General features: G+C 40.5%; 3 protein-coding genes across 3 annotated transcripts; all 3 read right to left on the bottom strand.

Annotated features, from left to right (window-relative positions):
* Positions 1 to 1,563: 1,563 nt before the first annotated feature.
* On the bottom strand, positions 1,564 to 2,800 carry LOC145445622 (phosphatidylinositol N-acetylglucosaminyltransferase subunit C-like). Its single transcript, XM_080323824.1, has one exon. The coding sequence runs from the start codon at positions 2,446 to 2,448 to the stop codon at positions 1,570 to 1,572; it is 879 nt and encodes a 292-aa protein (XP_080179950.1). The 5' UTR covers positions 2,449 to 2,800; the 3' UTR covers positions 1,564 to 1,569.
* Positions 2,801 to 3,010: 210 nt separating this feature from the next.
* Positions 3,011 to 8,661, bottom strand: LOC145445615 (arginyl-tRNA--protein transferase 1-like). The gene is made up of 2 exons (XM_080323815.1): positions 7,000 to 8,661; positions 3,011 to 4,947 (listed from the first exon to the last, which is right to left on the bottom strand). Exons 1-2 carry the CDS (start codon positions 7,046 to 7,048, stop codon positions 3,440 to 3,442), a joined length of 1,557 nt encoding a protein of 518 aa, XP_080179941.1. The 5' UTR covers positions 7,049 to 8,661; the 3' UTR covers positions 3,011 to 3,439.
* Positions 8,662 to 8,685: 24 nt separating this feature from the next.
* On the bottom strand, positions 8,686 to 11,191 carry LOC145445604 (sodium/hydrogen exchanger 9-like). Its single transcript, XM_080323799.1, has one exon. It carries the CDS (start codon positions 10,950 to 10,952, stop codon positions 8,850 to 8,852), a length of 2,103 nt encoding a protein of 700 aa, XP_080179925.1. The 5' UTR covers positions 10,953 to 11,191; the 3' UTR covers positions 8,686 to 8,849.
* Between the last annotated feature and the right edge of the window lie 47 nt (positions 11,192 to 11,238).

The following is an 11,238-nucleotide window of genomic DNA, read 5'->3' as shown; positions in this document are numbered from 1 at the left end:
CCATTTGCATGCTTTCTTGTAGATAAGAAAGGTGTCGAAACGACTTGGATGAGTATAGTGTTTGAAATCGAACACGCACACTGTGCCTAGGTGATGCAATATGGATGGCACAAATGCAATAAGATAACTGACAACTTAGTACAAGCGCCGTCTCTCGATTCTTGAAGAGATAGATCAGAGTTACCGATTATAATAATATCAAGAATCCGCACATTATATTTTCATTCGCCCAAGACACTCACAGAATGTACCAAGCGATATGCAGGACGCAATAGTGTGATGTAATGAAGTGACAGAAAGATGTCGAAACGACCAGCAGTCGCGGTCTCTTGATCTGTATGGCATCCACATCGGCCAGTACCTGGTGTCACAGTCTTTTCGATGTTAATCTTTGTTCGTCGGTCCTATCAGTGTCAGTATCAGTTTAATAATATTTTCATCATTTCAAAACACCACAAAACTGCGATACAATGAAAGAATAGGAAGGTGTCGCTCTTATCTTTCTTTCATTCCTTATCGGGCATTTTTGTCGCTGTCTTTACAGCGGGGATAATGAGCCAAGAATAACCTCCGACTGCGGACTCGTGGCTCAGAGCGGAATTTACGAGTCAATTTCAAGTCATCAGTAACGGTGTCGATAAAAATGGCTGATCTTGCATAGATTTTGATTGTTCTCGATACGCTGGTGTGACCTGTGGGAGTGAGCAATCACTCAATGACTTCGCGTTTTACTGAGCCTCCATTGCTAGATCACAAATGAATTGACCGTAAACAAAGTGATCGGAGCTCGTAAACTAGTAGTAAAGTAGTCTAACGGCAAAGTATATATCTCTTTTCTATATAGAATGCTCATTGTGGTTGGTACCCAGTACCCACCTCAACCAAACCTTGTGTATGATTTGAATCGAATTTCAAGTTAATAAGTTTATATACTTGTCAACCATCGGCGCAGGCTTAAAATTGTATCTCACCGATGTGTAGGAGACTAGTGCATTGTGTCATATCAATTCGTTTCAACTTTCTGAGGTTTCCTATTCTCTATTTTGGTACTACGCATTCGTGAGCTATAGGCTTACAGCATCTTTTTGCTTGTGTATTTAACTCTTATATTCGTATCTCGATTCCAAATAAATGGCCACTTTCAAACAGCTATCAAAATGCAATGACACAATTATTTCTCGTACTTCGACTTGAATTATGACTTGACTCGGGTCACCTTTAAAAATCGATTGACTTGACTCGACTCGAGTCAAAATGTTCAATGACTCGTGACTCAAAGGTAGTGACTCGATCCCAACACTGCCCCAAATATGTACACTGTTGTACAGTACAATAATTGTAGGGGTGTTGACGATTTCGCCTACATAAATCCAGCCATCTACCATTTCTGATGCTGATTTATACATGAATAAACTTTTGACGACCCATAAATACAGATTCCATCTTCATTTCACAGCGCATTTAAACTAGGAAGTGTCCACTTTGCTACAATGACTCTTATAAAAGAGGAGTTGAATACTCATCCCAGTAGATCTCATACTAAACCTCTGACACAGCAGAACATCAGATTCAATCGTTTTTATTTTTGCCTTCGGACTCATCAGTGGTTATAACCGCCTCATCCCATGGACCGTATATATTATTTTTATGAGGCTCGAGGGACATTAAATGCTTTGGACATACAAAACTGACAAAACCGACAAGGCCCAGGAAGACTATACCAACAGATATATGCACAAATACAAGCAAAATGAATGAAACGAGACAGAGCAAACAAGTCAACGGTCCCATTATCCATGGTATATGCCTCCTAAGATCTCTTTGTAGCATGGGCCAGAACCCGAACAGCAGAAGTGCGAATATTACGAACGAAAATACATGTTCAGACGACTCCAGTCGGGAGGCAAGACACACAGATGCAAATATCGACATATTCAGTGACAAAGCCCTTGAAATTATGGCTCCGCCAAGCCTGTAATCATGAAGCAACAAATGCCCAATAACCATCACAACACTCATTGCATAGATTGTATCGGTGCTGATGGTGTGGGTTAGGGTCTTCAAAATAGGTGACGAAAAATCTGTGAGGCAAAGCACAACAATCGCGGACTTTACGCTGCTGCATAATCTCGAAAACTGCTCTTCTCTCTTTAAAAGTATATGAGCTCCGAAGCCAGTAAACGATAAAGGCAATATAAGACAGAGAAAATTACTTGGAGTGAGCAATCCACCATCCAGTGCCCACCAGGCTACTACGAGGAAGCTCACCATACAAAGCTGCTGCGCGATCACAGAAGTCTGTTGGACAAGATCCCAGTATTTATACGACCTGATGTAGATGTTTTTACGCATTTCGGTCAAAAAAGATTTGTCCACATAGTTGTCCGGAACATTCTGATCTTCATACAGCACCTTCCGCCAGCGGCTGGTAGGCTTTGCGTCACACATCCTCGACAAAATAAATATGCGTCCACTAACGTGGGATATTCAGGTTCTGCAGTATCAGGGACAGGCCATATCCCGCTTTATAATATGAGCATGATGACTTTAAAGACTGCAACAAATGAGGCATGGAGAAGGGTTACAATCAAATTGATTCACAGAAATTGCATATTTCTACACGCCTAATGTACAGCAAAACTCGCAACACTTGACCAGCACTTGATTAGAGTCATTCAGATTCGGTTACATTGAATAATTACCATGAAGTTGTTGGAAAAAATTCTTGGCACTGCGTTTCGCATAACATGCACGTCCGATTACCCAATTATGAATATATTGATGACCGTTGCACTGTAAACCAAGCACGTGACACTAATGCTCCACAACTCAAAACCTAAATCAGTTACAGCATGGGAGCAAGTTATTTGCAAATTGGATAAATTACTTGAATGGATGAGACAGACATGTAAAAAAGAGTTGATACTTTCACACAGAACCAAAACGTATTAGATTTACGCAAGAAATTACAGTGTTAAGTCAATAAATAAAATTGAGAAAATGTGCGTGCGAGAGTGTCATTAACACTAACACAGCATATTTATACGTAGATATACCTCTGCAGATCCGATATTATATATATATAATATATATGTGTGTATGTGCCTGTTAAGCATGGGAAATTGTGCCTGTCTACTGGATACTCCTAATGTTGAAAATAACAAAGCTTGCCACCCTTTAAAATGCAGTATTAAACGGGTGATGAGAGATACAATAGTTACTTGTGGATGACAGTCTAGGACATCATCAACATGCTCATACCCATTGCAATGAGATATCTATTTGTCTTGGACGAATAAACAGTACACTTGTCGAGGTATTTTGTTTTAGAAAACAAAATACCTTTTGAAGAAGACAATGCTATAAAACAGTAACCGAATATTTATCGACAGAATGCGACTCATTACAAAAACAAAACAAGGTCACACGAGAGTGAAGGTCAGTCTCGCGTTGCTCTGTGCAACAGCATCCTGGATGCACAACTGGTACCGACCGAAGCTACATAGTCCTCCAAATCAGATAATTCAGCCTTCATACTATGTAATTGCCACCTTTTTCTTTGGCTTTCAACGTTATCTCTATTTGAATTGTCTTCCCCTTCACAAGAACTCACAAGCGGATACTTATATCTGGCATACTGGAAGTACGTGGTTATGCCACGCTGATAAAGCACGGCTATGTTATCAACGTCAGAACGGCTTCCTCTTTCAGGGTCGCCGGTTGTAGTAGAGCCCCCATTTAAAACGTTCAATCTGGCATATTTTGTCTTGTCGAGTGTGTCCAAACATAATTGTACGGGAACCCAATCGTACGTTTCCGGGCAGAGAAGATACGACGGCGGATATTCTCTCTTATATCTCATTTTTTGACAGTTGTGAATGTAGAATCCCATATAATAATATTTCAGCTGCGCAGACTGCGAGTGCAGAGATCGCGAGAAAGCAATCTCGCTCAACGCGGTATACACGCCCATCGATAAAAAACCGTAATCCGGGTCGTAGTAAAGATACACCGACGAGACGCAATTCGGCAAAATATCAATCACGCCGACGGCGACGATCTTTCCGTCGAGAACGTAGTGTTGGTGGTAATTCCCATAGCCCGGTCCCGGGCCGTCCGAGTCGCGGTTGAGCGGGCAGTCGACCAAAAACCGAATCCACTGCTTTTCCGTGCATTCGTCTGGCTCGTCTCCGTGGATCACGGTTTGATATTTTCTGTACACAGAAAATGACTCGGGTCTATACTTTTGGAATTCGCTATCCTCTACGCAAGCACGCACCGTCCTAACTTCCAATTTCCTTTTAAAATCTGCATCGGCAACATTGTGGGGTAACATGAGTTCGGATGATGATGAACTAAAGGAAGATGAGCTTGAGGTAGACGAGTCACCAGAAGCCATCTCAGTTTTTTTGCTTTTACTTCTTTCCTGACGCATAACTTTTGCTTTCACGCGCCTCGGCTTGCTTGGGTCGGGACCAGCACCCTTCGATATTTCTTTCATTGCGCGAGACGCTACACACTTACTGTCAATAGTTTCCATAGGACTCGCATCTGTTTCAGGAGTTTTATGGAGCACTTCGTTTGACGCAGACTGAGACCGACCACCATCTTGATGCTTCGCTTTCCACTTGTTCAAGGCCTCGTCGCCTTCCGTCATCAAAAAGTCCCTCATTTTCTTGATCACCTTTCTCTTGGATTTTGTTGGCTTAAAATCGAGAATGCCACAGCGAATCGTGTATTGCGGACAGCATGTTTTATTCATTATCGGCTTGTAGCAATACTTGCCGCTCCGTCTCCAGCCCCTGTCGATCAAGGCTTGGTAGTCCACAGCGTTCATTGTGTGCGCCCAGAGTCCTTTGGCACAAGCCAGTGACGACTCGCAGTACCCGCAATGGTAGTACATGTGATCGGGCACCTTTTCTACTATGGTATACTGCGTCATTATGTCTGCAACAAGATCAGTCAGAGAAGGTTAAGGGGAATCTATGTGTGTAATTTAGTTCTTACCGGGCCATTTCAGGACGATCAGTGTAAAGACATTTAATATTACCATTTATGTTTATTGATCAAGCGAACTACATCATTGGTCTGCCCTTCCAGTAGAGATTTTCCAACCCACACATTGAGATGACTTCATTATACAGAAACGAGTAGAAACCGAGAAGAGTCTCGAAATTTGATTGAACACCGCACCATAATTAAATCAGTTGCCTCAGCCTCTCGGGATACAGACTAAAATCGTGTTAGGCATTGAACCAAGAAATATCATTTTTTCTGTATTTGATATGGAAATGGCGTCACCCGACACCCTCAGCATGAATAACAGATCTTGCAGGCATACCACTGTGTATACTATACAAATGAGATAAGCATTTTGAAGATCGGATGTTGAAATGATAAATTTGTCAGTTCATCACAAAATCCAATAGCAGGCTACACTTCAATGAACAGAGATAATAAATTTCCTATTTGCGGTTGGCGCTAACAAATAACAATAATCTGCATGACAGGGGTACCAAACTACTAATGGCTCAAGAACTACATTTCTACTGTGTTACCACAAGAGTTCCAATGGCCAATGGCCACAACAAAACAGCGCATCATCTCTTTGCAAACCCAGGCCACTGACAGCTGGATATTCTTAGGGGCAAAAATAATTCCAACAGGATTATGATGTCGAGGCTACAATAATCGACTCTGCAAAGAGCCTGCCATTACGCAAATGTGCATATCTTGTTATGAAATCAGTGTTTTCCAACTAAAAATACGATTTTATTGCGCACAGTAGACTCCATCAATTAGGTGCAATAAGTCTTGATTATGATTAGTGATTCTGATTACCTATCAACCAATGAGGCAACGACCCCGCTCTGAATTTTCAGTTTATTATCGCACTATGCCCTGCATGGCACTGCCACAAAAGGCTTGGGTAGAGCACTTTTGGGACAGTATACTATCCGTCAGTTTAGCAATCACATACATATACGCAGGAACGAAGCGTTTGAGAAACATTTGGTTTCAAACTCAAGTGGATAAACGATGTCAAAAGAGTCGAAAAACAAATCAAAATTTCAATGCCAAGGGCCTTAAAGAGCAGCACATGACTCTCTAACTAGACTGGCCAGCCCTGCTGCATAGCTTACTAAACAGTGCTGAACCACAATTCATCAAAGTGAACTTGACGTAGGCGATATGCCTTTAGTTTCGAAACATGGGCGACTATCAATTCAACTGATGTAATAATCAGTAGGCCGAATATCTGAATCGAGTCACCAATTTGATAACTCAAGAAAATATTTGAATCTAGTCATTAGTTTAGTAACTTAAGAAGCTCCTTTAGATGCAGTCAGGGCATGACATGAGAGGTTCTACGCAATGACTCAAATAGTGTCTGTAAGGCAATTAACTTCCCTGGTCTAGCAATCAACTTAGAGTTGTTAGCAGAAAGATTAATAAAGAACCAAATTAAGCCGGAAATAACTTGTCGCGATCAACTGCCTATATCAGTGGTTCCAACCCCTTTTTACTCCAATTGTCCCCATCCCATACATCACAATCACAACCCTAACAAAACAATCAAGATTTGAACAAGAAATTCATAGAATTGAACTAATGATGTGACTTGACTCATTTCCTCATATTACTATAATTTCTGTTCCTACCACAAGGAGTTATCCAATTGACATCATATATACATAACAAAACAAATCAGAGGTCAGTTGATGTGTATATAGTATAATACAACTAATAATCGATTTCCTCTTTCTTGCGCCTACTTGATTGAACATGAACACACAACACCTAACTTTACATGGCTCATTCCATTCCTATTAACTAGGGTTGTAGATACTTCATCAAGACAATTATCGGAAATTTAATTGATAGTGCACCATGTTTGATGACCTTATGCGAGCAAAAAATTCAGTGGCATTTAATCAATATTACATGAATTGCACCACTTGAACTAGCATCCATGCATAATATAGGCCTAATTGATACCTGTGCAGCAACATACTTCATTTTTACATAAAGTGATACGTTGTAACATTCACATCGTTCATGATGTCAAGAATTCTCATCTGTAGTATCCGGTGTGCATAATAGTCTATTGCTATACCTAAGTCTGCTGGAAAGAATATATTCATCATATAATAAGGACTAAATCAGAAGGCAACGATGATTGTTTGTTGCAATATGTTACATGCGACACGCGCTTACAAACAAAACATGAAATACACAAATGCAACACCGATATTCGAAAGGTAGAAACAGGAATAAGTAGAAATAAAACTTGTGTGAATGATCATAGCGCACTATCATGAAAAATTTGCTCAATGTAAATCATACTCGAGCACAATAATTGACTATGAGTTCATTTAAAGAAATAATGCAAGTAAATGCTAAACTCTTATAGACACAATAGTGACTTTTGGTATAGTGCTATATGCCGAGATAAACCACTAATATCGACACCAATACTAGCTGTTATTGTGGAGAATGGAATTACAGGTTACATAAATGATACAAATCTACACCAGAGAAGATAAAATACGATAAAATGAATGGACATAGTGGCATTTTTACATTCTATCATTTTTGATTAAACTTCCAATAGTAGACTTTCTCACATATAGACAACAGAGGGGAAATTACCCCAAGATGAAACTCTTCTACTGCTACCGAATTAGTTGTGATTTCGGTCAAAACCTATACATTCTCAACCAAAAATTTTCGAGATGCTTGATACCTGGTGAATCACCGAGATAGTCAGATACATTATAACCTAACCGGTCGAATTTAGCCCAACTGCAGACAAGTTAACAGAAGCAGACATATAACACGCACTAGTGTTGTTTCGGTTAGGCCTATTCAATATGCAACTGCCAATACAAAAAATAAAGCATTGACGGGAGATCGTTCCAATAAACCACTGCAAACCATTCAGTGGGCAGCAGCTGATTAATTCAAGTACCACATCCATCAAGAGGTTCTAGACGGATTTAACGTTTTTTTGCATTTGTCGTGTAGTCGATACATATTATAGCAATATGTGGCTATTTCAATGGTGATAAAGCATATTAGCGAATAATTGATATGCTCATATACATCAGGTATAAATCCATTAGAAAGAAAATTCAAGTATACTATATCAGAAAGTAATATACAATAGGCTATCAACAAATCTAATTAGAAACGTATATTCACCACTTGCTACATGAGAAAGGGTCAAGGAAACTTAGGGTTAGTGGTTTACAGTACAAATACAATACAAATCTCTAGCATGGATGTTGAATGTGTGGTATGGAATCAAATACAAAGGAACTGGAACAGCATGGAAACAAAACGGTCATCCATATATTGAAAATATGGAGCACAGATAATGACAGCCTACCAATGTAAACAACGCACTATAATTTGCTCCATACGCTACTGTGTGTGTGCGTTTGAGATATTTGATCAGATATTGCTACACCTTGCGATTTATGGTGCATATGCTCTCCTATACAATATTACAATATATGCTATATAAATACAATAACTGATTAAACATTAACGGAAATGCTAAGTTAAGATTAGTCTGAAATCATATTGCGAACGATTTGCAAGATCTAAGTGTAGTTGTGACAAATTGTTTAACACGTGCAACTGCTGCATGCAAGTACTGCTACATACAACTACTACTACATACTACTACTTTAGTACGTGCTTTCGTAATGTAGGACCAAGCTGCCTTACAAAGTTGCAATTCACATAAATAGAAAAATTACAGGTAAACTCCTCAGGTGTATACTATTGAACCACCGCAGATTGTCGCATCATAACGAGTCAGTTATTGTAACTTTGGAAATTCACAACGGTATCTGATCCATAGGATATTCGCCTTCAGCGACATCAACTACAGTTAATGAGGCCGACGTCGTTGGACTCCCTCCTTGAAAATTCGACGTTTCCCCACGATGATTATTGTTGCTGTTCGGGGAATTGTTTGATCCAACCTTGCTTCCGGTCAATATCGCAACATTCTCTCCCACGGTGTCAGTTTTAGCATTCAGACTAGACGTGCTATCAATGGGAGAGGCAGGCATTAGATGGCTTTCATTTTTCGCTGCATAGTCTTCATTAAGGATGAATTCGGAATCGCTATCTTGAACATTTCTCTGAGAGAGATATGCAGTTTGCGTAGTGAAACAATTAGCGCACGGCCTGCAGCAATCCGGTAGTGTTGTAGTCAGCGGAGGGCCGGCATGAGTTAAAAATGGTTTCAAGTAATATTTGTCAAACTTGTACCAGCGCTTGAACATCCACGCACTGTCTTTATATTTCTGCACTGGCGACGTGTTCGGAGTTTGAGACACAGGGTCAGTGTCTTGCCTGACCGATTCATTAGTCACGGCTGTGTCATCCGGTGCGTCGGGGTCGACCCCGACTTTGATCCCCAAAAACATCAGTACTTGCGTTGTGGTGCCACCCAAAATCCAGACCGTCACAAATACAATAAGCAATGTTGTCGTAAATATTACTTTTTGCGGGTCCGATGTAGTTTGCTTGATCGCTAGCGCGAACGCTATTGCACCACGTAATCCAGAAAACATCATCATATGCTGGATGTTTGCAGGGATTTTCCTTTTTCGCCCAAGATTGAGTAGGAATGTTAGAGGGTATATGTTACACGCTCGCGACACCACCAAAGCAATAAATGCACCGACGATAAACAGTGGCATCCAAATATGGTGTTCGAATACGAACATAGCAACCCCCATGTATCCAAAAATGAAGTTTTCAGCCAGGAAGTTCAAGACCTCGAACAACTGTCTAGTTCTTATCTTTGATTCCGAGGACAAGTTATTGTAGGTGTAATGTGCCTGGGTGATGCCACAGAACAAAACTGCCACAATCCCGGTAAATTCAACAGCTTCTGCTATAAGAAATGCAGACCACGACAGAAGAAAAAATATCCCGGTTTCCATAACAGGAAAGTGACCGATTTTGGTGAACTTGGTGAAGAGTGAATTCACAAACGAGACGCAACATCCAATAGCAAACGAACCAAGAAACACACCAACGAATTCTCCCAACGAGGCGAAAAAAGCTTGAGCATTGAATTGCCGTTGTCCATCCACGAGAAGTTCAGTATTAACGATTTTATTGTTGTAATGCTGGATAGTACCAACGAGGACCAGTGCTACTGCATCATTCAAAACGCTCTCACCAAACAGAAACGCGTCTAAATTCACATCCACTTTTAGCTCTTTGAACACAGCTAATACAGTCACAGGATCAGTTGCGGACACCAATGCCCCAAACGTCAAGCAATCAATATATTCTATTTGATATGTCTCCAAACCGGTCGATTCCGCGATTCTAATGAAGCCGAAAGTAATTCCAGAAATGACAAGCGTCGAAATAGTGGTTCCAATAAACGCGAAAGCCAGAATTGTTCCGATATTACGAAAAAAGTGACGCTTTTTCAAGCTGTAGCCAGCATAGAAAATAATCGGTGGTAGCAAGTAATTGAAAAATACTTCCGGGTCAAACAACATCAAGTCTGCTACATTCTTAGGCTTTTCACACTTGAACAACGCTCCTAGATCTGAACGATTCACAATGTAAGCATCTTCATCAGTTCTGTTCACGTTATTACCAGAAATCGAGTTACAAGAAAAGCTGGAGTTTGAGTCTGTAACACCTCCGTATCTCCGTATGGCCCCAATGATCAAGCCATAAACTATGGCGAGTCCTGTTTCATGAAAATATCGCAAGCTTCGAAATCGAAATGCGAAAGTCGTTATTATTGTGAGAACCAGCAGAGCAATAAATACAAGCATAACTTCAGAGTCTTTTGTATGTCTTTCATTGCTGTTTTCTGCAGCATTACTCGCTGGAGTTGCCTGTAAAAGGCATAGTGTGAACAGTATCCACCTTTCTCGATTCATTCCAACACCAATAGCCATCAATTCGGAGGGATGTTCGGAATCCGGCAGTCAGCACCAGCAGAATAATTTTTACGCTGCTGTTCTGTCCACTTACCTCGTATGCAACGAAAAACTCGTAGGGATCCGGATCGTAGACTGTTCGGTAACGTCAAGAACTGTCGATCTACTGCCAGCTCAATAACGTAATACAGTGTAATACCAACAATTACTTACTGTCCCGTGACCAGCGGTAAGCAGCAGTTCATAATAAACAATGCAGCAATTCAGGGAAAAAAACAGTCACGTGACTGAATATAGAAGGAAA

Source organism: Botryllus schlosseri, chromosome 8 (assembly GCF_051294905.1).
Source record: "Botryllus schlosseri isolate E-star chromosome 8, Bs_hap1, whole genome shotgun sequence".
In the NCBI taxonomy this organism is placed as follows: domain Eukaryota; kingdom Metazoa; phylum Chordata; class Ascidiacea; order Stolidobranchia; family Styelidae; genus Botryllus; species Botryllus schlosseri.
The sequence above is the reverse complement of the archived record's forward strand: the minus strand, read 5'-3'. Positions and strand labels throughout refer to the sequence as shown.